General features: G+C 35.0%; 1 protein-coding gene across 1 annotated transcript in view; it reads right to left on the bottom strand.

The window, feature by feature from the left end:
* FMN2 (formin 2) overlaps positions 1–23,805 on the bottom strand; it is a 154,099-nt gene that overhangs the window by 28,935 nt on the left and 101,359 nt on the right. The window contains exons 15-16 of the mRNA XM_033512685.1: positions 20,414–20,506; positions 5,119–5,170 (exon numbers count right to left, since the gene is read on the bottom strand). Coding sequence (XP_033368576.1) covers positions 5,119–5,170; positions 20,414–20,506 — 145 coding nt within the window. The remainder of the gene's footprint in view (positions 1–5,118; positions 5,171–20,413; positions 20,507–23,805) is intronic.

Below are 23,805 nucleotides of genomic sequence, written 5' to 3'. Positions count from 1 at the left end.
AGATGAATGGCCAAAGAGTAGTGAAAGACAGAGTCCAATAGCATATTTTTGCCTTTCAGTTTAAAGTTTCCTTCTGTTTTTTTTATTTTTAAACTACATACCTCTTCCATTCTAAGCTTTTCAGCAGTTTATTTCTATCATTAACTCAATTTTCACTTTAACTTTACAGTTCACTTTTGGAAACAATCCAAAACATTGTGTGGAGGGTAGTGAGGTGGGAGGAACATTTAATGTTTTAAAGGATTACCAGACTTAGGTGCTACATTTCGAGGTGTTGCTTTTCAGCAGTGCCATTGTACCATACTGTCTGCTATTTCTCTAAATGTCATCAACTTGTCAGCTCATAAGCAGGTGTAAACCTTTGTTCCTCCCCAAGTTCTCATGTTCAGTGATGTCAATGGAAGTCTGCAAAGAGTGTTGTGTCAAGAATACTGTTTCTTCTTTTTTTTTTGCAGGCAATTTAAAAGTAAACATTTCTCTTCAAAATTAATGTCATTTTGTTGCTACAGCAAAAGAAAGCAACAACGCATTTCTAACTGGATTATTAGAAGTCCTGAAAACAGAAGAGGTGCCTGGGAGGCTGCACTCAGAAAGCACTTAAAAGCCCAAAAATCACTGGAATGTGCAAATAATGGAAGCAAATTATAAAATAAACCAAATAAAAATATCCAGACATGGAGATGAGCATTTCATACCACTACCACACACATCCTAAATTCCCCAGTTGATACTTACGTCAAGAGGCAAAAAGTTCTCTGTTTGACATTTTATAAAACAAATATATAATTCTCATAATGAACTGAGATTTACTAAAGGAAAAGATAAAATTCTAGGATTTTTTCTTAAAATCAGTGATGTACAGAAAGCCAGGACAGTAAGTGGAATTTCTGTCTTTCCAAGTCTTGTTAGGCATCAACAAGAAAAACAGGTGAACAGTTTTAAACCACCAGTGTATGGGATTGTTGACTTAGTGATTTTTCACTTCCAGCAAGGTTATGCCATCTGAAATACTAAAAAAAAACCCAACAAACAAACAAAAAAAAATGGAAAAGATTTTAAGATCTTTAGTATTCTTTAACATTTCTAGCATACATTGTCTCTTACAGAAGTGGAATATGAGTTAATGATATGAAATATAAGTAGCAACTTTCAGTGCTGCTGAACTGAATTTAGAATCAAATGCTTCATTGTGAGACTGAGGGATAGCAAGAAAAAATGAAGATCATTTGACTCTATCTTGGATATAAAAAAACTTCCATCTTTAATTAAATTTTTGGATAATTCCCAAGTTGTTATTCCAAGAAGACACAAATGTTTGCAGATAAAGGGGAAGGAAAAGATCGTCTTAACTATTCCAGTGGAAGAGGGAACAGTGTTACAAGTCTGGATTTGTTTGCTTTTTAAAAATACATGAATCTGGAAGCCTTCTAAGGAGATGAGAACTTAATACTGGGTGAGGTACTATAAGAAAAAGTAATAAAGTTACATTCTATTCCTCTAGAGCTATTCAGCCGTTCAGGTAGCAAGGCAGAGAATTAGGACCTTCAACTTCACTGAATGCTGTTTCTAGTAACTTCAGTCAGGTTGTTTAGCTACTGGTTCTTCAGAAATGAAGTGCAAGAAAAGTAACTAACTCATTTCTGATTATAAGTCTGCAAGACAGTATTTCTGCTGTTGCTATTGCCTTTCATCCTAGTGCAGCAAACGAGGTATCACATGTCATATTATTTGGACAATAATTTTGCTACAATCTTGGTTCCTACTTGCTGTGTATACTGTGACAAAGTCAATCTCATTCTGAAATTGTATTAAGCATACCTGGAAACAATAATAGTTTGATTTTTTTTCTTGCTGCTTAAGTAAAAATCACATCTGAAAAGATGAAAACATATTTAACACTAAGTAAATGAAAACAGAGAGAAAAGAGAGCATATCTTTAATGAAAGTCCTGGGACGGAGGACATATTTCAAATTTAAAAATAAAAACAGAAGAAAAAATAAAGGGGCACTGAATTAAAGACTCCTAAAATAGAGGAGCATCTCTTTCCCCTCCTCCTCTCTCTTTTCTGTTTTACTTCTTTCACCTCCCCCCAAATGAGTGATTTTTGCTTTAACTTGACAAGTATTTCACAGTTTCTCAAGCATTTAGCAATGAGGATCTAATTGGAAAGTGCCAGGTTCTTTCTTATTACACTTTATCAATATTGTTAAGGGAATGATGTAATTGTTTGGGGTTTGGTGAAGACATTCCATGTCACTTCAGTGTTAATACCAGGCTGGAGCCTTCCTTGTCTGCCTGCGTAAGCTAGATAAACATAGACCTGTGTGCTTTCTTCTCATCTCAGGATACTTACTCAGAGAGATCTTGGAAAATATGCCTATTGCGAGCTAAACATTTCACTTTTCATTTTATCCATGTGCCAGAAATCCATTCCTTGGATAAACACTTTACATACTGACACTCTTAAAGTCACTAAACACGATAAATAAAGAGAGAATACATCATTTCAAAACTGATTAAACATTTTCTCACTTGTGACAAATGAACAGCTATACACTGTATGGAGTCCCTAGAGCAGACATTCCATTTTTTTTGTCTTCATTTTGTGTGTAAGATTAACTTTCCATTTCAGCTCATCTATTGCACAACTAAGCTTTTTTAAAACACACATTGCTGAATTTTCCCCAAATCATTATTCATTTCAGAAACTGTTTTTTTTTTTAACTGCTAAAAGAGCTTTTCTTTCGGGCTTTTGCATTTTAATGGAGACAAACGAACAAAGAAAATAATTTAAAAAAAATAATAGTTTTTAATGAAAGCTAAAGAAATCCTTCCATGCAGTAGACCTGAACTTATACATGGGCTGAAGTCATTCACTTCAACAAGGAAAATCCAAGCACATTAATCACATTAACTTTGCTCCATCTAATCCATCACTTTTCCTTGCACTACTTGCTTGTCTTGTCATCCTATGCACTTATATCTACCTATGATTAGTCAAATGCAACTAATCTTTTATTTAGCTTCTTAAGCTCCTATCATCATTTTCACCCACCCCTGCCAAAAAGGATCCCAAGCATTTTATTTCCAAGCTAAATTAAAAATCTTACTGAAATAATCATACATAATACAAAAATGGTATATGAAGTTGTCTTCAGTGTTCTAACAAATGCCACTAATCTGATCAAGAATTTCAGCGCGAAGGAAGAAAGAAAATATCCTTGCTAGATATTCACAGAAAGGAGGAGCAATGAAGCAGAATTTTCCTCCTTGACAAACTGTGTAAAAGGAGCTGGGAGAAGAAAGAATTAGGGCAAGTCAGAAGAAACAGACCAAGCTAAACCAGAACCCACGGAGCAGTTTTCTTTCTTCCCCCATCAGGCTAATAAAACCAACACAAAGTTTTTGATATGATGGTTCCAGTCTTGCCAGGGAAAAGATTAGAAGGAAAAGTGAATTAGACACCAAAAGATAGTGATAAATCACGAGATTTCTCAACAGATTGAAGATTCCACTGTCATTAGATTTCTGTCAGCTTTGGACTTGTATTCAAATCCATTTTTAATGGGACAAATATTTCCCATAAAAGAGCAATCAGAGATCACAAAAATCTCATAAAAGTGCCGTCTTCTCTCAAAGTTTTATTGTGAAGGAAAATTTTAAAGATAAGAATTACGTAACTGAGCAGCTACACAAACCTAAGAAATGCCAGGAATGCCTTTCATATACTTGAGCAAGTGGTATGATATTAAGCCAAAGCAATACCTTAATATTATCTCAGCTTGGTAGAACATTGTGCTAATAGCACCAAGGTTGTGGGTTTGATCCCTTTATAGGCCCCTCATTTGGGAGCTGGACTTGATGATCCTTCTGTGATTCTGTAATGAAAATTAAGTGAACACAGACCTGCTCAAAGTAGCTGTGATTATCTTATATTCTCTGTCTTGCATTCCATTATTCTCTCCCTTTCCACACCACCATGATTCCACACCTCCGACACGCCACTCAGGGACCTACCACCTCCTTACAAATAAGGAGGGAGGCTCTTGTGGCACTGAGTGCCCTTGGCTTCTTTTTCAGATACTATCTTTAGTACATGGCCCAAGGGAATAGAAAAAAAACCTGATGTTGTACCAGGAAAGACATCAACCACCCTATGGCATTACTGCAGGTGGGAAATTTGGGCATTAAGGCCATAGAATGGCTAACAAATCACAGTAAAAACTAGGAACTTTTATAGCAATATCTTTAACAGGAATCCTATGGAGAGACGTCATAATTCTGTGAGCATATAATGGATATATTCATTACTGTGTACTAAGTGACAGCTGTAGCTCGTGCAAAAAGAAAACGCTATTTTTAGTGAAAGAAAACCAAATACAAACCGTGAGTTCCCCTAAATCTGGGCTATAAATGTTGTGTGCCATATTTTGATCTCTTGCTGGGACCAATAAAAATCTGTCCCATTTAAACACTGCTGCTGGAGAGCTCCCCAAAAAAATCAGAACAAACCACATGTTGTGCAATGCAGTGAGGTTCCCAGTTTTGAAAACTGTCTCCACTCCACACATCTATAATGAAATTTAATGAGGTATTTTGCTTTTTGCCTCACAAAGTAATTGAAGATCTATTAACAATTGTACAAAGGAAGTCACATTTAATTACACATCTCATTAGTGTATTAAAAAAGGTTTTAATTACTTTTTATAAAAGACATTTTATAAGCACAGGAAATGGTACCTAATGGATAATAACTGTTTTTGAAAATGCTAAATATCTCTCAAATCACCACGATTCTGGTGTAGTATGAACAGTTTTCTCTCAGTCCAAATGGTATACTCTGAATTTATTTTTACATAAAGTTAATGCATTTTCTGAAGGACAGGAGCAATGTACAATATTTATTTAAAGAATTTCAGTCTTTCTTCATTGTCAAATTAATATTGACAATAGCTAAATACCACTTTTCTCTCTCAGTCTATTTCAAATATACCATTAGAATATACATATATTTCTAATATGCCATTCAAAAACACAGTAATGCTGGCTACCAGTACAGCAACAGCTAAAAAACCATATTTCTCAAAGAAAGGTCTTACTACATTGCTTTTTCTTACCTTTTATGTGCTTCTGTCAGTGACTTCTCTTCATTTTCTTGGTCTATTTTGGCTGTAAAAATAAAATCAAATAATTAGAAACAAGGTGAAGGACAGAAATGTTTTAGGATAATTTTAATTTAAATATGTCATGTCTAAAATACACAGAAACCACCTGATCCACTCATGTAGATCAAGTCCAAAAAAAAGCCCAACCAACTGACACCCCCCATTCAACAAACAGCTCTACAAATAAAACTACACAAATTTTGATAACCCTATTTAAAAGAAATCCAAAACCACCACCGCAAAAAGAAACTAATCCAAAACTCAAAGCCTTAAAATGAAAAGAAAAAACAAATCTTCCAGTAATCTAAACAACAACCAAGTTATGAAACTGATTTAAAACCAGATCTTAAATAATGATTCCAAAAACTCAAATAATATGGGAATCTGTCTACTGAGAGAAGGAAAAGCTAAGCAAAGAGCAGGAAGGATTCAGCCTCATAGGTTTTCTACAAGTTGCTTGGCAATTACAAATGGAAATTCTTCCCTTATCCATCTTATTCCCTTATCCCTTATCTTATTCCCACATCCACTGAAGTACTAGAGTTGTAGCAGGCCTGTATTGGAAACATGACTACTTTTATATGAAGGATATTATCATTTGGTGATCATGTGAAGGAAATTACAAATAAGAAACAGTGATTCGCACACACTGGTGAAAAAATTCTCTATTTGCCACATCTTCTCTCATAATTTTTGCATACATTTCCCTTAACTTATATCACTGAAAGAACACTTAACAAAACATCTACTAGAATGTGCACATTAAAATAGGCATCACCGATGTGCAAAGCAATTGTCAATTTGCTCTGTGCATACACTTAGGTGAAATTTATATTTATGCAGTCATTCAGGTAATGCAACTTAAATCTCATTTAAAGTCTGCATGCTTAAGCAGAAAGCTCTTTTAATTTGGTACTTTCCAGACTGCTAGACTTCTGGCCTGTTAACTTGCAAGGGGAATTTTTTGATTCCCATGAGTCAGAAAGTTTTGAAATATGAAAAGGCTCTGAACTGTCCTGGTAACAAATGTCAGTGGTATAAAATTCATACAGAAATCTAAAAAAAGAAAACTTTCAGCTGTTTTTTATTCCAGTTTCCCTACATAGCTGTACAATATAAATTCACTAAAATTATTTTTCTGCTTTATAGATACATTGCCTTTGAAAAAGGAAACCTGATTTTAAATTTGTTGAAAAAAGCAAAGCAATGGCATAATTAGTATACAAAGATAATCACTGCTTTTCTGTTAGATTTTTTCAATCAACAGCAATTTACAAACATACACTCAAATAGGCATGTGAAATCTGTAGCAAAGATATACAAATGGAATTTCCTTATACTTTCCTCAGCCACAACAATGATCAGAGCTTTGTCTAGTGCTGCAAATGCTTTTTATTTAGTATTAATGTAGTCTTCCAAGCACTGCTGACTACTGCCCGGATATTTGCAGTGGGAAACACTGTATTTAGTAATCATTACTTGAAGACTTGGGCTCCACCACTGTTATCCTGAAAATGAAAAAAAAAAATCCCAGCAAACCACAGAAAACTTGAGGGAGAGATGGGCAAATGTTCTCAAGGAAATTGAAATGCACGTGAATCCTGCCTGATTACAGGTTTCAATACTGACTTGAAATTTGGCCCAGATTCTTCAGAAGGTTTGCGAGGGCTCACAACCCTTTTGAGTGAAGTTGAGCCCAGTGCTGAGTGAATTTGGGCTGACCTAGAGTTTTTCTTAAAAGCCTTGCATTGCTTTGGATAAGAAACCAGGTGAAATGTGGCAGCTTTTACAGAATTTCATTAAAACTTCTTTTTTTTTTTTTTTCCATACTTCAGTCCTGAAAATCAAGGTATGACCAGTGAAAACGTAGCTCAAAAGAGAAGCTGCTGCACACAAACAGTGGATGAAATATCAAGTATCTCATTCTGCATTAACACAATAACTAAGTATCTGTGCATACAACTCCTAAAAGAAATGTTTCTATTACTGAACAATGCAATTTGGACTTCCTTCAATTAAAAAAAATGCTTAGAAATAGAGACTACCATATTCCATCCTACAACAGTCTTGTATATATATATTGTATCCTTAGGATGTAAATCTTTTTATCACTTCCAGCATCGATGAGATGGAATATCATTAGAGTTACCTTGTTTTAGGTTCTTTCTTCTTTATTTTAAATCTTCTGCACATTTTTACAAACAATTATTTACCCACCAGTAATGGAGAAAATATTCCACAATTTATTTTTCAAAAGAGTGTAAGCATAACATATTATCCTAAGCTTATCAAAGCATGTTGGAATACCCCCCTTCTGGCACAAGTTCTTTTAAATTAAAAAAGAAAGTTATTGTGGTCCAGAGAAGAAGAAAAGCAAAACAAAACAAAGTTATTTCTTGTATCTATACTTTTAATAAATTAACAATGAAAATAAATTCTAGAAACCCTGAACAGCAGAGATGCATATAATAGTGTCTTTTTTTTTTTTTTTAAAGTAATAAGTACTTATGCATAAGGCAGCTACTATTCCCACAGAGAGAGATTTCATCCTGCATCAAATCACCTTTAGGTATTAAACAGAATCTTGCAAGGAAAAGGATTTTCTTTGAAGAAGAATTTCCTTGTAGTTTCCTCATAACCAAATGTGATGATATTTTTAAACCTTCCTCGTTTTATCAAAAAGATATTATGCAGGTGAAAATCTAATTTGTAACCCGTTTGCATTATCATTTTTCTAGATGGAAAATGTTAAAGACATTATGAAAACAATTCTGCTTCCACAAGACGACAGGTGGCACCAGTGAAAGAGAAAATATGGTTTATACACTCAGATCTGTCCCTGTCCAAAGAAAATAACCAGATGACTGCTTTTGCACTAGACAAAGTAAACATCCAAGAGCTGTCCAAAATGGGTAGCTGAAGACATGCAGTGAAATTTAATCATGGAATAAATAATTCTCTAATAAAGGAAGAAAACTTCTGTTATCAAAGCAATAGAATTTTTACTATCACCTGGATACAATGGAATAACTATTAGATGTTGAAGCAGCTAGAGATTGTTACAGCTTGTGGAACAGGAATATTATCATCTGATAATATAATATCTGATTAGTCGTTATATGTACTTTGTACTAATCACCTTATCGGTAAACTACTTCCAATTAAGTTTTCCTCTGAGCAAGGGAAATATTTTGTTATGATGGATCCAGTTGAAGTGTCCCAGAATGCATTATACTTAATCATTTCACTCAATATTATGCATGTCTATTATCTCTTCTTCCTCCAAAGCAGTTCTTCACAGGTGTAAAAAGAGTGTGTCAAAGGCACTGGTTTGGCTTCTTCATTCTTGGCATATATCCATTAAGTGCCAAATGCCAGCTAAAAGGTGCCCACCTTGGAAGAACATTCAGAGGAGGAAACTGTACTTCCAGTTACAAAAAGAACACCTATAACAGGTGAAGTAAAAAAATAAAAAAAACAAACTATACCCAGTCCACAGTGATCATGACACAGTGATCATCAATGGCCAAGACAGAAAAATTAAATAAATCCTGGGATAACATGGCAGCTGACCATATCTGAGCACTCTCTTCTGCCTCTACAATTACTCTCTATCTTCTAGAAATAACATTCTTTCAAAAATATTATTTTATTTTATTTGAAAAACATTAAAAGAAATCTTGTAGTCATACACTATTCATATCTGCTTTCATATATATTTGGAATCCATTAGCTAATATAGCAGTGACTACTTGCAGGTTTTCTGACAGATGTAGGAATTTCTGCATTTGGGTTAGTTTTCTTCCCAAATATTCCATATTTTTTAGCTCATCATCTTTTCTAACACCCTCAGCTAAGAAATTGATTCTTGACACTAATTTGCTAAAGTATGTCCAAATAAACTGTTCCAAATCTATTAAAGACTATATCATACCAGAAAATACTAACCTCTCTATTTTATGCAATACACTGGTAATCAAAAGCAAGTAAAAAGTAACAGATTTTTATGTTGGCCTTCACATAACTCTATATATTGTAGGGCTTTACATGCAGCTTTCATAATCATGAAGGCAAATATATTCTGAAAAATATATTTCAAATATAGTTGGAAAATAACTTTAGGTCATATTGAAAAAACATGGCCATCTCAAAACTCACAGCATTTTACAGTCAAAGTGGCCTCTAACAGAGTGAAGCTACCTTATCAACAGTTTACAACATGTAGTGATTTAGTTATATTTTCCCTTTTTAGTTTGAAAGCATCTTTAATGCCTTCTCCTTGGATGACATTCCACTGTTTGCCTGCTTTTTCCATTAAGATACCTTCAGATTATTTAAAGTTGGTCTCCTTTTAGAGCAAGGTCTATACTTCCTAAACACTTTATATATTTGGTCAAAAATCAAGTACATTCCTTCCTCCCTACGTCATTGCTTACCAAGTGTGAGGACTGTACTACATCCAAGCCTCTTATATCAATTCTTTTAACTACAGGACATATGTATCTCTTCAAAAATTACTCACATCAGATGTCCTAATTTCTATTCTATCACTTTTTTTTTTTAAAGTTTGCTTAAACTTAGTGCTTGGTGTTTTATAATTGGGGCATAAAACTCAATTTCATGCAGTTCAAAATGAGCTTTCAAACAAGAGCTCACAAATGAAGTCTAATTAACTGAATTCTCAAATCTTCTGTCCTTATCAGCATACACCCACACTCCAGAATGATACATGCTGTTGTTTTGTGTATTTGCTCTTCCAATTCTTTTTGATTAGGGTCCTGCAAATGTTACATATAAACTTCTACAAAGGCACATACATGAATAAGCATACTAAAGTGACCTATGAATTTATGAAAATCTGATGTATCTCACCAAATTGAATGTGAGAAATAGACACAGGCATTTTAGAAAATGCTGGTCTTCAGAAGAATGGTAAAATTCACTTTTCTATAAATATTTTTTTTGTTTTCAAGAAGCCTAGAAGATAAAATTAAATGGGATTCAAAGGCAAGGATATAAACCATTGGTTGACCACAAATTGTCCCCTCTGACCTTAGTGGATCGTTTTGGATGCTATGCTAAGTTCTCTGCAGAAATCAAGCCACACTGTGAATGAAGATAACTGCCAAGTATCCTCTCATTTTCAATACAGAAAATCTTTCTCTGCTAGTCTCCTCCAAATTTAACCACTACACCCTGTGCACAAAATCTGACTTTTAAAAAAGCTAATAACATGTATATATCTATTTTCTATATGTACAGACTATTTTCTGTGTGGACAGATATTGCAAATAACATCTGTTGTCTCTGTTGTTATTCCAATTTCTTGTTTGAAAGTGTGATACTTCACTCTATAATTTCTTCCACTGGATTAAAAAAAAATCTAAAAAGAAATATCTGACTTATAACTAATTGGAGACTCAATATATACAACAATTGTTTTAGTCTAGGATTATTGTGCTCCAGTGTTATATATATATATTATATATATATAATTAAAAAGCAGTAAAATTTATAGAAATCCTTTTTATGGAAAAAAAAAACAAAACCAAAAACAACCAAATAGAAAAGAAAACAATTACTAGTATTTTTACAAACCCTTGTTGGAGATTTACCAGGATCTTCAATGATTTTGCATTTTCTTCCACACTGGTGATGAGTGAATAGTAGCTGGGGCTTTGAAAATGTACCAAATATCTCCACTGGCAGAGAGGAAAATTCAAAAAAGTCCCAACAAAACTAAACTAAGAACAAAATCATGGGAAACTGATCTTTTTTCTTAAAAAGTGTATGGAACTGCAGGCAGTTCACCTGTCACTTCTAACCCAGCTTCATTAAGACCTGAGGTGCCTGACAGAGGCTGTGAGGATACCCTCTGCAGATGCCTCAATCATGCCTAGGACTGAAAGAAAGTGGATATAGAGAAAATACTGGATGAACTACCAGCACAAGCAAGAGCATGCAGTTACTCTGCTATTATTAGGGACCAAGGTCTACCTTCACAAGAGCTCTGTCAGTGCTTCTGACAAAATTCCCCTATTCTCCTTGGTAGTACATATACTTTTAAACACCCTCAGGAAACACCAAAATAACACTTAAAAATTTTAATTTTTTTTGTAGTTAGCATACTATTCAAGACTGTTTTGAAAAACCTTGAAAGAACCAAAGCAGAATAGCAAATACACTAGAATCAACAGAAAGTTCTTGAGAAAAGTTTCTTTTTTCCCCTCCCCCTCTACCCCTACTCTCTTTTATACTTTTGAATTTGTTTTGCCTCAATTTTTGGATTTTGTTATTGTTTGGTCTCTATGAATGCTTTATTTAGTGTGGTTGGGGCATGAGTGGCACTAGGAAGAACTAAGCCATTTTAGATGGATACTATCAAAAAGGAAGTGCCTTTTGGGAAAGACTAAAGAAAAGTTAGATAATCATTAATATTTAAATCGTGATGGGCTTGTGCTTAGCAGTTTTATGAAAAAAGTGTAGAACTCAAGCTGAGAATTGAATATGAAGTATGCAAGGGATCTGATGAGAAAAATAGACTCAAAGCTAGCAACCAATAAGAATTATTAATGTCCTTCATGTATAAATAAGCATGTATAGATAAGCATAGTCACACAACAAGCTGACCCGTTGGTACCTATTCAGAAAGTATTCCAAGCAGATCCTGTAAGTCTACCCAAACTGCATTCAAACACCCTGACAGAGCTTTTGTTCCTCCAGAATGTTTTGTTGTTGGTTTGTGGTATGATCTTGACCCAGTGATTACTGTCTGTAGTCACCGCCTGGCCCCAATCCCTGCTGCAATTTAAGCTATTTCTGCTGAACCAGTTTCAAAGGGCTATGAGTAAGGAGATGCACGAAACTGCCATCCCTTCTGATCTCCCGATCTCTCTTAAGGGAATATCACATCTTCTCAGGTAATTGAATACAGGAATGCATCTGAGTAATCTCAGATGGAAGGCAACAAGAATCCTTTCATCTGCTTGTCTACGTCCTAAATCTTTTTGCTTTTTTCCTCTCTTTTTATTTAAAGTGTTAACTAGTATTTGTTTATAATTAGCTATGAATGTGCTTTCCAGTAACTTTCAAGTGGAGCCAGTTGGGTTTTTTTCCTTTTTTTTTTTTTTCCAACAGATACAAAGGCTTTTCAATGACTCATTAGAGCTGTGTTGCTATAGTTTTGAGAATTTCCATTTACACCAAAAAAAGACCCAAGTCATTTGGATGGCTTACTATTGGGTAAATTCATGCTAAGAACACCTTACAAGAGAATAAAGCAGGATTTCTTCTGGGAATCCTATCAAGAGTCTTGCATCCTTCTACACTTCCTATGACTAATTCACAAAAGATTGCCAGCATGAAGAATACCTGTTCCTGCTTCTCCATTTTCTGAGATTTTTATGCATACAGGTAAGAGAACATTTAAATACATTTAAATTTAAACATTCAGACCCCAATTTCTTGAAGGTAACTTGGGATGGAGCATCCAATATGCTGAACATTTTCTTAATGGTGTTGCCCCTTTTTTTTTTTCAAAACCTATAGATAATTATGTATAGTTTATACATAAATATTTATATTGATTCCAGCCAATTTTACTTCCTTATGAAATCATACCCTCACACAACAAGAATGCAGATTATGTGCTAGCTCCATAGATTGTGAGCAAGATTTATAGAAGCACAGCTTAAAACATCATTGAATATGCAAGGCCAGAAACTTGAACTTCCTTATAAGTAAAAAAAAAATAAAAAAAATTTAACTTAATATTCTGTAAAAGGAGATTTACCTTTGACTCAGTATTTTTTATCAGCAAGTGGTCCAGCCACACTGCCAAAGTTGCAGAAGGCAAAGGCAAGGACTGAGATAATGAAGGAGAAGATTGGGTTTGAGACTAACTAAGGAACCCGAAGGTATACAAGTTTATGGGACCTGATGAGATTCATCCATGTCAGAGGGAGTGGCTAAGCCACTATCCATCATATTTGAGAAATGGTGGCTGTCCAGTGAAGCTTTCAGTGACTGGAAAAGTGGAAACACAACCCCCCGTTTTAAAAAGGGAAATAAGAAATATGGAGAACTACAGCCCAGTCAGTCTCAAGTCAGTGACAGGCAAGATCATGGAGCAGATTATCCTGAAAACTGTGCTAAGGCAAATGGAAAGTAAGGAAGTAATTGGTGACAGACAGTATAGCTTCATCAAAGTGCAAAGAATGCCTGACAAATTTGGTGGATTTCTACGATGGGGAAATCCAGTGTTGGTGGATAAGGGACGACTACTGATGTCATCTACCTGGAATCATACAAAGCATTTGATATCATCCCACATGACATCCTTGTCTCTAAACTGAAGAGACACAGGCTTGACAGATGGGACACTGGGTGGATAAAAATCTGGTTGATGTTTGCAATCAGAGACTTGTGCTTAACAGCTCAATGTCCAAGTAGAAAGCAGTGACAAGTGGTTGGTCAGAGATTGGTCCCAAAACCACAGAGATTGTTTTTGGGACCAGCACTTTTTAACAACTTTGTTAAAAAGTCCCATGGACAGTGGAATTGAGGGCACACTGGGCAAGTGTGCTGGTGACATCGTGCTGTGTGGTACAGTCAATACCACAAGAGCATTTTAGAATCTGTGGATGTCCCATCCCTGGAAGTGTTCAGGGCCATGGATGGGGCTCTGATCAACCTGGTCTAGTGGAAGGTGTGCCTGTCCATAGTAGGGGGCTGGATAATAGATGATTTTTAACACTCCCTCCAACCAAAACCATTCTGTGATTTGTGAGCCTTTGAAGGATGACATCTTTTGTCAGCTGAATTGAGAGAAAAATGGGACCCAAATCCAACATTTTAAAAAACCCCGAAACATAACACCCCCAGAAAACCACTCCATCATATTTAATTATGTATTTTTACCAACTACTCACTGTAATGTTGTCATGTCACATTCACAGAAGTAAAATGCATTGTATTTTGTGTGGAGCTTTGAGCTTCTCACTCGATGTTCCCTGCTACTGATCGTAAATCCCACACTCAGGTCCAGTTAGGTTAGGCAGGAAACAGATGTAAAGTTAGGCAGCATACCTATGACTAAATACATGTTTCAGGTAAAGATCCAGCAAGGGAATTGTTCACTTGTGAGCCTGGACTTCACAGTGCTGAAGAACGTGTGACATTGTGATTGGAGCTTATGAAATACCTAAGTGCTCTTAAGCTTTAATGTCCTCTTATTTTTCATTCTCCATCCCAAGAACTATGTCATGAAAGAAATCTTATTTGATGACATTTTTACTGGACAAGAGACTTAAAATACGAATTTTCTGCCCTACACAACTATCCAAAAGGTTTTAACTAATTTTTTCAGAGGCTTTTGAGTTTAATGACTTGTATCATGCTATTGTGATACTCATACATTAATCTGTTCTCATGTGATGACAAAAAACCTTTTTTAACTCTACCACACCTGTGCTGTCTGAAACCACTGTGATGCTTACCAAAATGATTAGAAGAGATCCTGTGCCAAAGGCACAAAACAGCTGACAGCCCCAGTCTAAAAGTTTGGTCTTTCATGGACTTTGAAGCAAGGTAAGGCTAATTCAGTGAAGCCTGTCTAGTGTTGCAAATGCAACACAATCCAAATTAGGATTATTATGTAAAAATGCACACCAATGGAGGTGCTGACATCTGAAGTAGGGACAAGTTTATATCATGCTGACATTGAACTATTTATCAGCATTAAGATGTCAGTGTGAGATTAAAAAAATACTTTCAGGACTCAAAGAACAAGTTTTAAAAGCTCCTGCAATAATTCAACAAAAAGAACACTAACAGGAAAATGTAAACATTCATAAAATTAAACTGCTTAAGATGAATTCCTCCATCTTTTGTTCTAGTAAGTTTATGTTGCTGCTTCATATTCCTCCAACATTTTCTTTCTCTTTTCATTTTCAGCATTTTTTCCGCAAAAGGGAAAAAAAGTATTTTCTAGATCTTGGTAATGAGTATATTTTGGTAATCATAACAATATTTAAAGTGAGTGTCTCCACATAAATTACTAATATTCAACCTCTTAAAGTTCCATGCAATTTTTCAAAGAAAAACAAAAACACATTTATTCATATATCTTCCTAATTATGTTTCAGTCATATTTTCCTCAAATTATTTTCAGAAAAATTATGAACTACTGCTATGTTCTCCCTTATATTAATCAAATCATAAAAACAATATTTAAAGAAAATGGAATCTGCAAAATCAATCATTCTGGGTTAGAAAGGCCAGAACTGAGATCCTAGCAGCACTTGTTTTGCAATCATCTACAGTATTTCTGGAGCCAGGAACTTAACCCAGACATCCAAGATTCAGTCTGATGCTTTAGTCTCATTCACAATCCATCATTTGATGATGCACAGCCTTTTGCTACTTGACTTAAAAGAATAAGTCACGACCAGCTAGCTGTTTGCAGCTACAGCGATAAATAGAACTCGCTGTGATTTACACATTCCTTTACTAACAGTTTGGAAACTTGGTTCCTGAATGCTCTTCCAGACAAAAGGAGGAGATAGTTACAGACAGTTCAACCAACAGGACAATTTTAGCATCTTTATTCTGTAAGATCATGAGGATGTGACTAGAATTTAGGTCTGGAGAAGAGTCTATATTCTTGGGTCCAGCAGGACAAAACCTGGTGCTGGTATTCACTTACAACAGCAGAATACCAGAATTCTGCAAAGTAAGACTAGAAGGAACCAAAGATTGAATGGTTACCCTGTGGTCCCAAACTTAAAATCACACTGAAATAATTCTTATTGCTTTTAAATGAACTAGCCAAATATCAGAAATTTTTGTTTTTACTTCTGCAAACAATGCTTGTCCCATGGCATATTTTTTCTAAAGTCTGAAACTAATTATATTGGCTTGGCTTCTTAATATGATGTAGGATGATTTGCTCAGATTTAAAGTCTGCAACATTTTAACAATTTATAGAATCTCAGTGGAAAAGCTGAGATTTCAACATATTGAATCTTCCCACCTCCCAAACAAGACTTACTATTCTGAGGGAGTGATGGTTGCTACCTCCTGCCCTAAGTTTCCTTCTTTATCAAGCTGACAAGAATGCACAGCCTAGACAGGATCCCAACAGCGAACAGCCAGAGAATGCTTTGCACTGCCAAGTTAACCACAGCAAAAACCTGGGGACTACGAATCACTTGTGGTTCATGCACACACAGTTCCTTCAGCATGAGCTGGCTAACCTGTCCAGTGGGGACAGGGTTAAAGGGTTACTAACTGCTAATGAAATTCCTCTACAAACTGCATGATAATTAGTACCCTCAGCATTTCCCCACTGTCTCATGTCAGACTCATTTTCACTGTGGAAATAAGTGATTTCTGAAACTTTCTAAACTTTCTGAACCGATAGATGTGATCTCTCATGTATTTACATCCCCATCTATCCACAGCTACATATGGAACAATGGAGACAAGGTTCCCAAATAGAGCTTTGCTTTCAACCCCTCTCCTTCAAATTGTGACAACTTGTGGGGAATAACTCAAAGACAGAAAATGTGACTATATATGCTATACTGGGGACATGCAAATGTTAAATTCCTGCTGGGTGGTATGAATAAATTTTCATTGGAAAAGGACAACTGTTTTATTAAACTTCACAATTATATATTACATATTGGAAATGCTTAGATAAATGGTTATAAAAAACTAAATAAGAAGCAAAATCATTTTGAAAACTGTATTTTCTGAAAACTTTTCTTCAATACCCTTTTTTGAAATAGATTTTCCACTTTTTTTTTCCCCTTTTTAAACTGTATGGCTATGGAAAAGTTCAGAAAAAAACCCCTGACATTTGTAAGAACAAGAGAACCGCATATACATTTGGTGATTTGATGGGATTGCAGTATGGGAACTCAAAAAGAAGACATGGAAACAAGGAAGAGAAAATGTAGAAGAAAACAAGAAAACCTGGAGGTTTTGAAGCACACAGACCCTCAAAAATCCAGTGCATAGGATAAATCATGCTTGCCAATATCCACTAAGGCAATGTAGGAAGGAGAGCACAGGCAATTTAACCTTCTGTTGAGTATATTGATCATTTTAAGAATGATCATGAAGTCCCTCAAGAAAAGACTGGCATCCCATCACTAATTTGCATATTTTAATGCACATGCCGATTGTTTAGCCTTCTCACTTGGATAAAAAGGCAAATACTGTACAGCCTTCATCATGTATAATACTACCATTTTCATCTAAAAAATTCATGATTCTGAACACATTCTTGCCTCCTCCCCTTCTTTAGCTTTCAAATGAAACCATCTTTACAATCAAGCTAGTGATATACAATCTTGTTTTTTCACTGATGAATCTAATAAATGTGTTAACATTAAAAAAAGATTTTTTTTTTAAATTAATACATCACTAGCAACAATCATCTAGACTAGTTGCAGTAACATAACTCACAGTTATCTAGCTGTGTGTGACATTAATTATTCTTATAAAGCATGGCCTTTCTAACCCCTTGCCAGATATTTAATTTGGTGTCCAAGTTTTCTTGCCTATGGGAAAACCATTTTCCATTTTAGCTGCTTACCACATGTATAAGTGAATATGCTGTAAGTAACTAGCTACTTTGAACTTTTGGGTCCCATTATGCACACAAGTTATCTGCTCCGAAAAGGCATCACATAAACATGCCAAATTATTCAACCTTATGAAAAATGCTTTTCATCTGAATTATAAGTTAAAACTTTTTCTGACTTTAGAGAAACTGCAACTTGAAAAGATAAAAACGTAAAGCTTGATTTTTCTTTGCCCAGAGCATATGTTATATAAACAAAAATCCCCAAAAGGTGCCAAGAATTGTCCCTCTGTTTTTCTAAATGATCACGTGTGCAGTCTAGCTGAAAAGACTCATCGATTATGTCTACACAAACAACAAAAGCCCTTAGAAAAAATATCTAGATCAAAAGCCTGTCAAACACTGAACAGGAAAGAGAAATCCTGCTTTAAACATGGCCTCTTTCAAGTCGGAATTCAATCCCATGAAGTAAAAACAAAGGATTTCATAATGAAAGGTATTTAAATTACTTTATTTTTGGAACTTAACCAGGGATTCTTTTTTGCTATATGTTAGCCTTTGTCTTTCTTACTTTGGGACAGAATTGAGCATAATATGCCCTACAGTTTTAAAAAAAGGTAGAAATTGTTCAGTCACATTTTACTGTGTTCACAATACACATTTCCAATTATTTTCATGAAAATTAGACAGTGATATATTTACGGACATTATGGGTTTCTCCTTTTGTCAGCTACCCAACAATATACACTATTAATATGGGAACACAGCAAAGCTCTTAATGGATGTGATGGATATACTTTTTTTTTCCCTTCTCTTTTTCCTCACTGTCCTAAAGCAGACCCGTAATCACAAAGGAAATTGCATATCCTTGCAAAACCAGATCACTCTACAGCATACATAAAATTATATTCTGGAAAGTATAGCCAGAAATCATAAAATAAGCATAAGTTAGATACTTTTAAAAATATGGTTTCTAAAAGGAAAAAACCACAATTTTAACAGATTTTACTCTCTGCTGAAGCACAATCATATAATCATGGAATGGCTTGGGTTGGAAGGCACCTTAAGATCAACCAACCCTCCTGCCATAGTCAGGGACACCTTTCACTAGGCCAGACTGCTCAGAGCTCCATCCAACCCGGCCTTGAACATTTCCAGGGGTAATACCCATGTCTGATTTCCTACTCTGTTAATAAGGTTAAAATGACATGATTTACAGTATGCCAACAGTGGTATCCTACAGACCAACTTGTGATTTGAATGTCCCCTATCTACACATAAAAACTGTAATATAAGCCTAATGTAAAACACTTGCTACATGTTCAATTATACCACTACTGCAATACTGATATGCCATATAATGTCCATATGGCATATAAAAATAATTAATAATGAATATTAATTAATAATAATTAATATTAATAACATAACGAGAACCCAGCTTTAAATTGGTTCATACCTAACCAGTGCTGGAGACAACATCCTGTTTACCAGATTTGGCTAGCAGACATCTGTCTTACAAAACATCAGTTCATATTTGACAATTAAAAATATTGTGTGTGATCAGTTTGTTCCCTGTAATTGAGAGTCCCATAGCATGGATCAGCACATGAGCAGCCTGCTCCAGTCCCCTCCAACCCAAACCAATCTGTCACTCTGTAGGCACTCCAGTTATAACATTTGGACAGGTTATAACATCTTGGATACTCTAACCAGGAAGATACACAAGCAAATCTGACCGGTCTCTCAAATACAAAGCACATTTGGTTAATAACTATTTCTGGATATGGTAGCTCTTTAACACATCTCTAGGTTAATGAATTCATGAATCAGCACTAGAATCAGAATTCTCACATAATTTGCCTGTTCAGGAGACAACAGGTCTGCCCTCGATTATAAGAGGAAATATCAAAGCAGAAGGAGCAGCAAAATGTTTAAATTATGTTGGTGTACTCATCAGGGTATTTTAACCTTGATGCATTGAATTATGACTTGTGTTAAAAAGCAAATTGGTCACTGCAGAGTAGTATTTCCAGAGATGCTCTGACATACCATTAGTCAAAACCTAAAATTATCCGTATTTCCTAAAATCTTATCAAAGAAAGGTCTAGTAAAGCATAGCCTACTCATTTTGAAATTATTTTTCTACTAATACTTAGGATGCCAGTTGATCCTGGATATTTCTAATATATTTTTCCTTGCAGTGTTAACCATTGATCACATCCAAGTATTTCACATGGATTTGCAGTATATCTGGAAAACCTTTAACTACTTTTTTTATGCTTATTCCATGTTTTTGGCGCATACAAAAGAATTATCTCATTGGAATTAAGTTAATGAAACAGATCCAGCTTCAATAATTTTTCAACGAACAAAGGCTGTAAATTTGTTTTCTACTGGAATGTTGAACTTAGAAGATCACACACTCAAGCCAATAGCATTTGTCTTTGCTGTCATGCAAAAGAGAGTGAGTCACCTACAGCACAAGAGAATAATTTTGCAAATCTGTTAGAACTGTGTGGCATCTGATCAAACTAATCCATGTCTTTCTAAGATGCCAAAATAAACAGTCCCTTTCCCACCACGTATAAACATTGTTCCCATAACTTTCCTTTGAAATGTCATGAAAAGGTTAAGTGACGTTTCATTATTTACCTTGACTAATGAATTGCTCCATGTTGTCTTTGAAGGGCTGTAGGTGCTCTTCTAGTGATAGCTGATAAACTTTTGCTGCTTCTGTCTCACATGCTGAAATTGAAGTAACAGATTAGTTTAGGATGAAACATCATAGCATGGATCTGCATACTGTAATAAAAAACCACTTTAATTCATATCCAGTGAAACTGCTGGAATATGTGCCTCAAACACACCACAAGTACAAACACTATGACAACAGAATCAGGAACAGTCACATTCCCAGTAAAATATCTTTATATGCAGAAAACTTGTGCCCAGCATGTGAGTTTAAATAAGTGATAGTAAAAATTAACGAAAGTATTAAGTTTTTTTTAAGGAGAAAGACAAATTTAAAAGGCAGAATTGTATGGGAACATAATTAAAACTTCAGATTCCAGGCTGTGTTGATATACCTGGCCCGAGGTAATAGTGCCAGAATCAAAATAAGGTTCAGATGCAAAACCTGCACCAAATAGTAGGAATGACCTTAATTTAGAAAGTTAAACCAGATGAGGGCTTGATACTTGATAAAATCACAGATGTAGTGAAGAGTTTTGCATTGTTCAAAAGTAATAATGCAAAAGGATTAAAGTGGAAGATTGTAAGAGTACTGTACTCATGGCTTAAACTCTGTGAGAGAACTTGAAAAAGAATAGCTTGCTTCTTATTGGACTGAAAACCAAGACAGAATCTGGAGCCTAAAGCACCCCTGACACAAAGATTATTTGTGGGTAAGGTGGTACCATCACACTTTCACCAACTATCCAAGCTAATTTAGTTTGGGTCAAGAGAAGACCGAAGACTATTATTTTATGTGAATGTTAAACTCCAATTTCCACTATAAGGGAAATCTCTGTAGGCTGTGATATGTTCCTATAATTCAACAGAAATGATTCTGCCTGATTCTGTGTCAGAATTTCCAGCTCAAGTGCACACATTCCAAAACATGCATTTCCTTGCTTACCCTCCAGGGTTTCTTTAGGAAAAAAGAATCATTACTATGTCTTTAAAGACAAAAAACTTGTTAAAGGTTTAAAATATTTTAAATAAAAATATTTAAAAATAAAAATATTTTGAGGTAGCAGAAAGCACTATCCTAATATTTAAAATGCACATATACTCAAAAGCAGACTGACAAAGTTGAGTTGTGACTCAACACACAAGCGGAATAAAACCAGGGTGATAATAACAATTACATTTTTATTATTTTTTTTTAAGCATAGAGCAAAATAGAAATAATAACAGCAGACTTTTAGGGGAAAGATAAACATGAATATGTCTACTTAGATGGGTAATCTACTTATGAAACAATATTAAAAATAACTAACACCCCCCCAGTATAGCCATAGAATATATAATGGGAAGATTGTAGTTTTTAAACAAATATTAGTCAGCACATGTGAAATAGGGGAAGGGATCAAAATGAGCATGGAATTTTATTACAATATATGACAGAAGAAGAAATAGAGGACCTATGTACCATTCTGCAAAGGGAGATGTTCTGAAGGTAATATGGAGAATTTGGATTATTCTTTTCTCTTATGCAGAAATAAGTGTCAGAGCTGAAAGAGGTGACAGAACTTACCATAACATTTAATATCACTGAAATTTTGTATCTTTTTCAGAGCAGTACAGCATTATACTCTCTTGAATGTCTGCAGCTTAGCTGAACCTCTGATCTCTCAGCCAGTGTGAGAGAAGTACATTAAGAAGACTCATACCCACCAAAAATCTTAGCCCATACCCATTTCAACAAAACATGTAATATTGACAGTTAAAAGGAAATGTCTCTTCCTCAACCATTTCAATACTGGAGGCTCTACCATAGTTCATTTGTTTGTGCACACATGTGTGGTGTGGGAAAGGGGTGTGCATTTAATGATAGCTTTGCCAGTCTAGTTTTTGGTGGAGTAATTTTTGTTCTTTTCTGCCCACACCCCTCCCTCTGTGAAAAGGCTAAAATCAATGATGTTCAGAAGAATAACAGTTCATGTCCATTTTTTTACCATATTCCTGAACTGCAAATGCTGTGTAAATAACTCAAAATGCAAAAGAAAACATAGGGAAAACAATCCCTTTCTCTTGCTGTAGAGAGAGTAAGATATTGTATGTAGCAGTCAGGTTTAAAAATTAAAAAAATCCAGTCATTATTACCATATGAATTATTATAATGATGCTTAAAAAAAACTAGTTCATCAGTTTCTTTCTTCATTAAAGAATTAACAGGCCTGTAAGCTCTTCCTAAGTTTCTCAGTTCTCCAGATCACCAAGACTGGAACTGAAGTCTCCCTGAACAACCTGTTGGATATAGCACTCATCTGTTATTTTCTGTAATTTGTCATTAGAATATAAAGCCCCACTATTCATATGAGCCATTGCTGTTCCTCACTGTAACTGAAGAACTTAGAGTTTTGATCAAATGAAAGTGGTACAAAATACCAGTTCTCAGTATTTCTGCCCAAATGAAGAAAGAAGATACTGAGTAAATGCTTCTGTCAGAAGGGTATTTAGCAACTTCTAAGCAACATGGAGAAAAACCATGGAGAAAAAAAAAAAAAAAGGTATGTGAAAATACAAACAGCCTTCTAAATTTAATTTTTTTTCTCCTCAGCTTCATACTCAAACACATTTATCTCCATGAAACATCTCAGCTAAACATCCCAAATGTCAAAGGAATAGACTGGCAAAGGGCATCTGCTATGATGGCTTTGTAAAAGTTTTGTGTAAAGCAAAAAGCTTGTCTGATTATTCTTAACTGACTCAATCTTAACTTCCCTATTCTCACATTTAGTTATTCTCTCATTTTAGCATATGTATATAGAACTGAAAAACTTAGACAAAGTTAACATATTTTTAAAACTCCACTTACTTTGAGCAGATTTTAAATTTTATTGTAGTGAAAGAATTGAAAAGTATTCAAGGCACCAGAAATGAGACTCATATAGGCAGTCACAAAAGCCAAGCACTAGGTAGAAATTTATCTCACAAGACTGAATTGCCCAAACAGGAATAAAGATACTTTCTGTTGCTTTGAAGCAAGAAGGTTTTGGTATCCTCTCATCCCAAATCATGCACTTGAGACCTCCCAAAGATCTTAAATCCTAAGCAGAAGTTGGCAAGGGCAGAGACACCTTTTCTCCAGCCCTCTAAATAAATATTAACATAAGCAATATATCAACAACAATAGAAAGGATCAATAACACATCTAATTTCATCTCCTCTCAAGATCATATGCTTCAGAGAACTGTATGTCATTTTTCGTAGAAGCAATCAAAACAGATTCTTGTGGGCAATTCAAACAGGTAGATTTTTGCCTATACATGTCTCAAATGCTCCTGGTCTGGATATTGATGTGAAAATCCGTGCTCAAA

Source organism: Parus major, chromosome 3, assembly GCF_001522545.3.
Source record: "Parus major isolate Abel chromosome 3, Parus_major1.1, whole genome shotgun sequence".
Lineage (NCBI taxonomy): Eukaryota > Metazoa > Chordata > Aves > Passeriformes > Paridae > Parus > Parus major.
The sequence above is the reverse complement of the archived record's forward strand: the minus strand, read 5'-3'. Positions and strand labels throughout refer to the sequence as shown.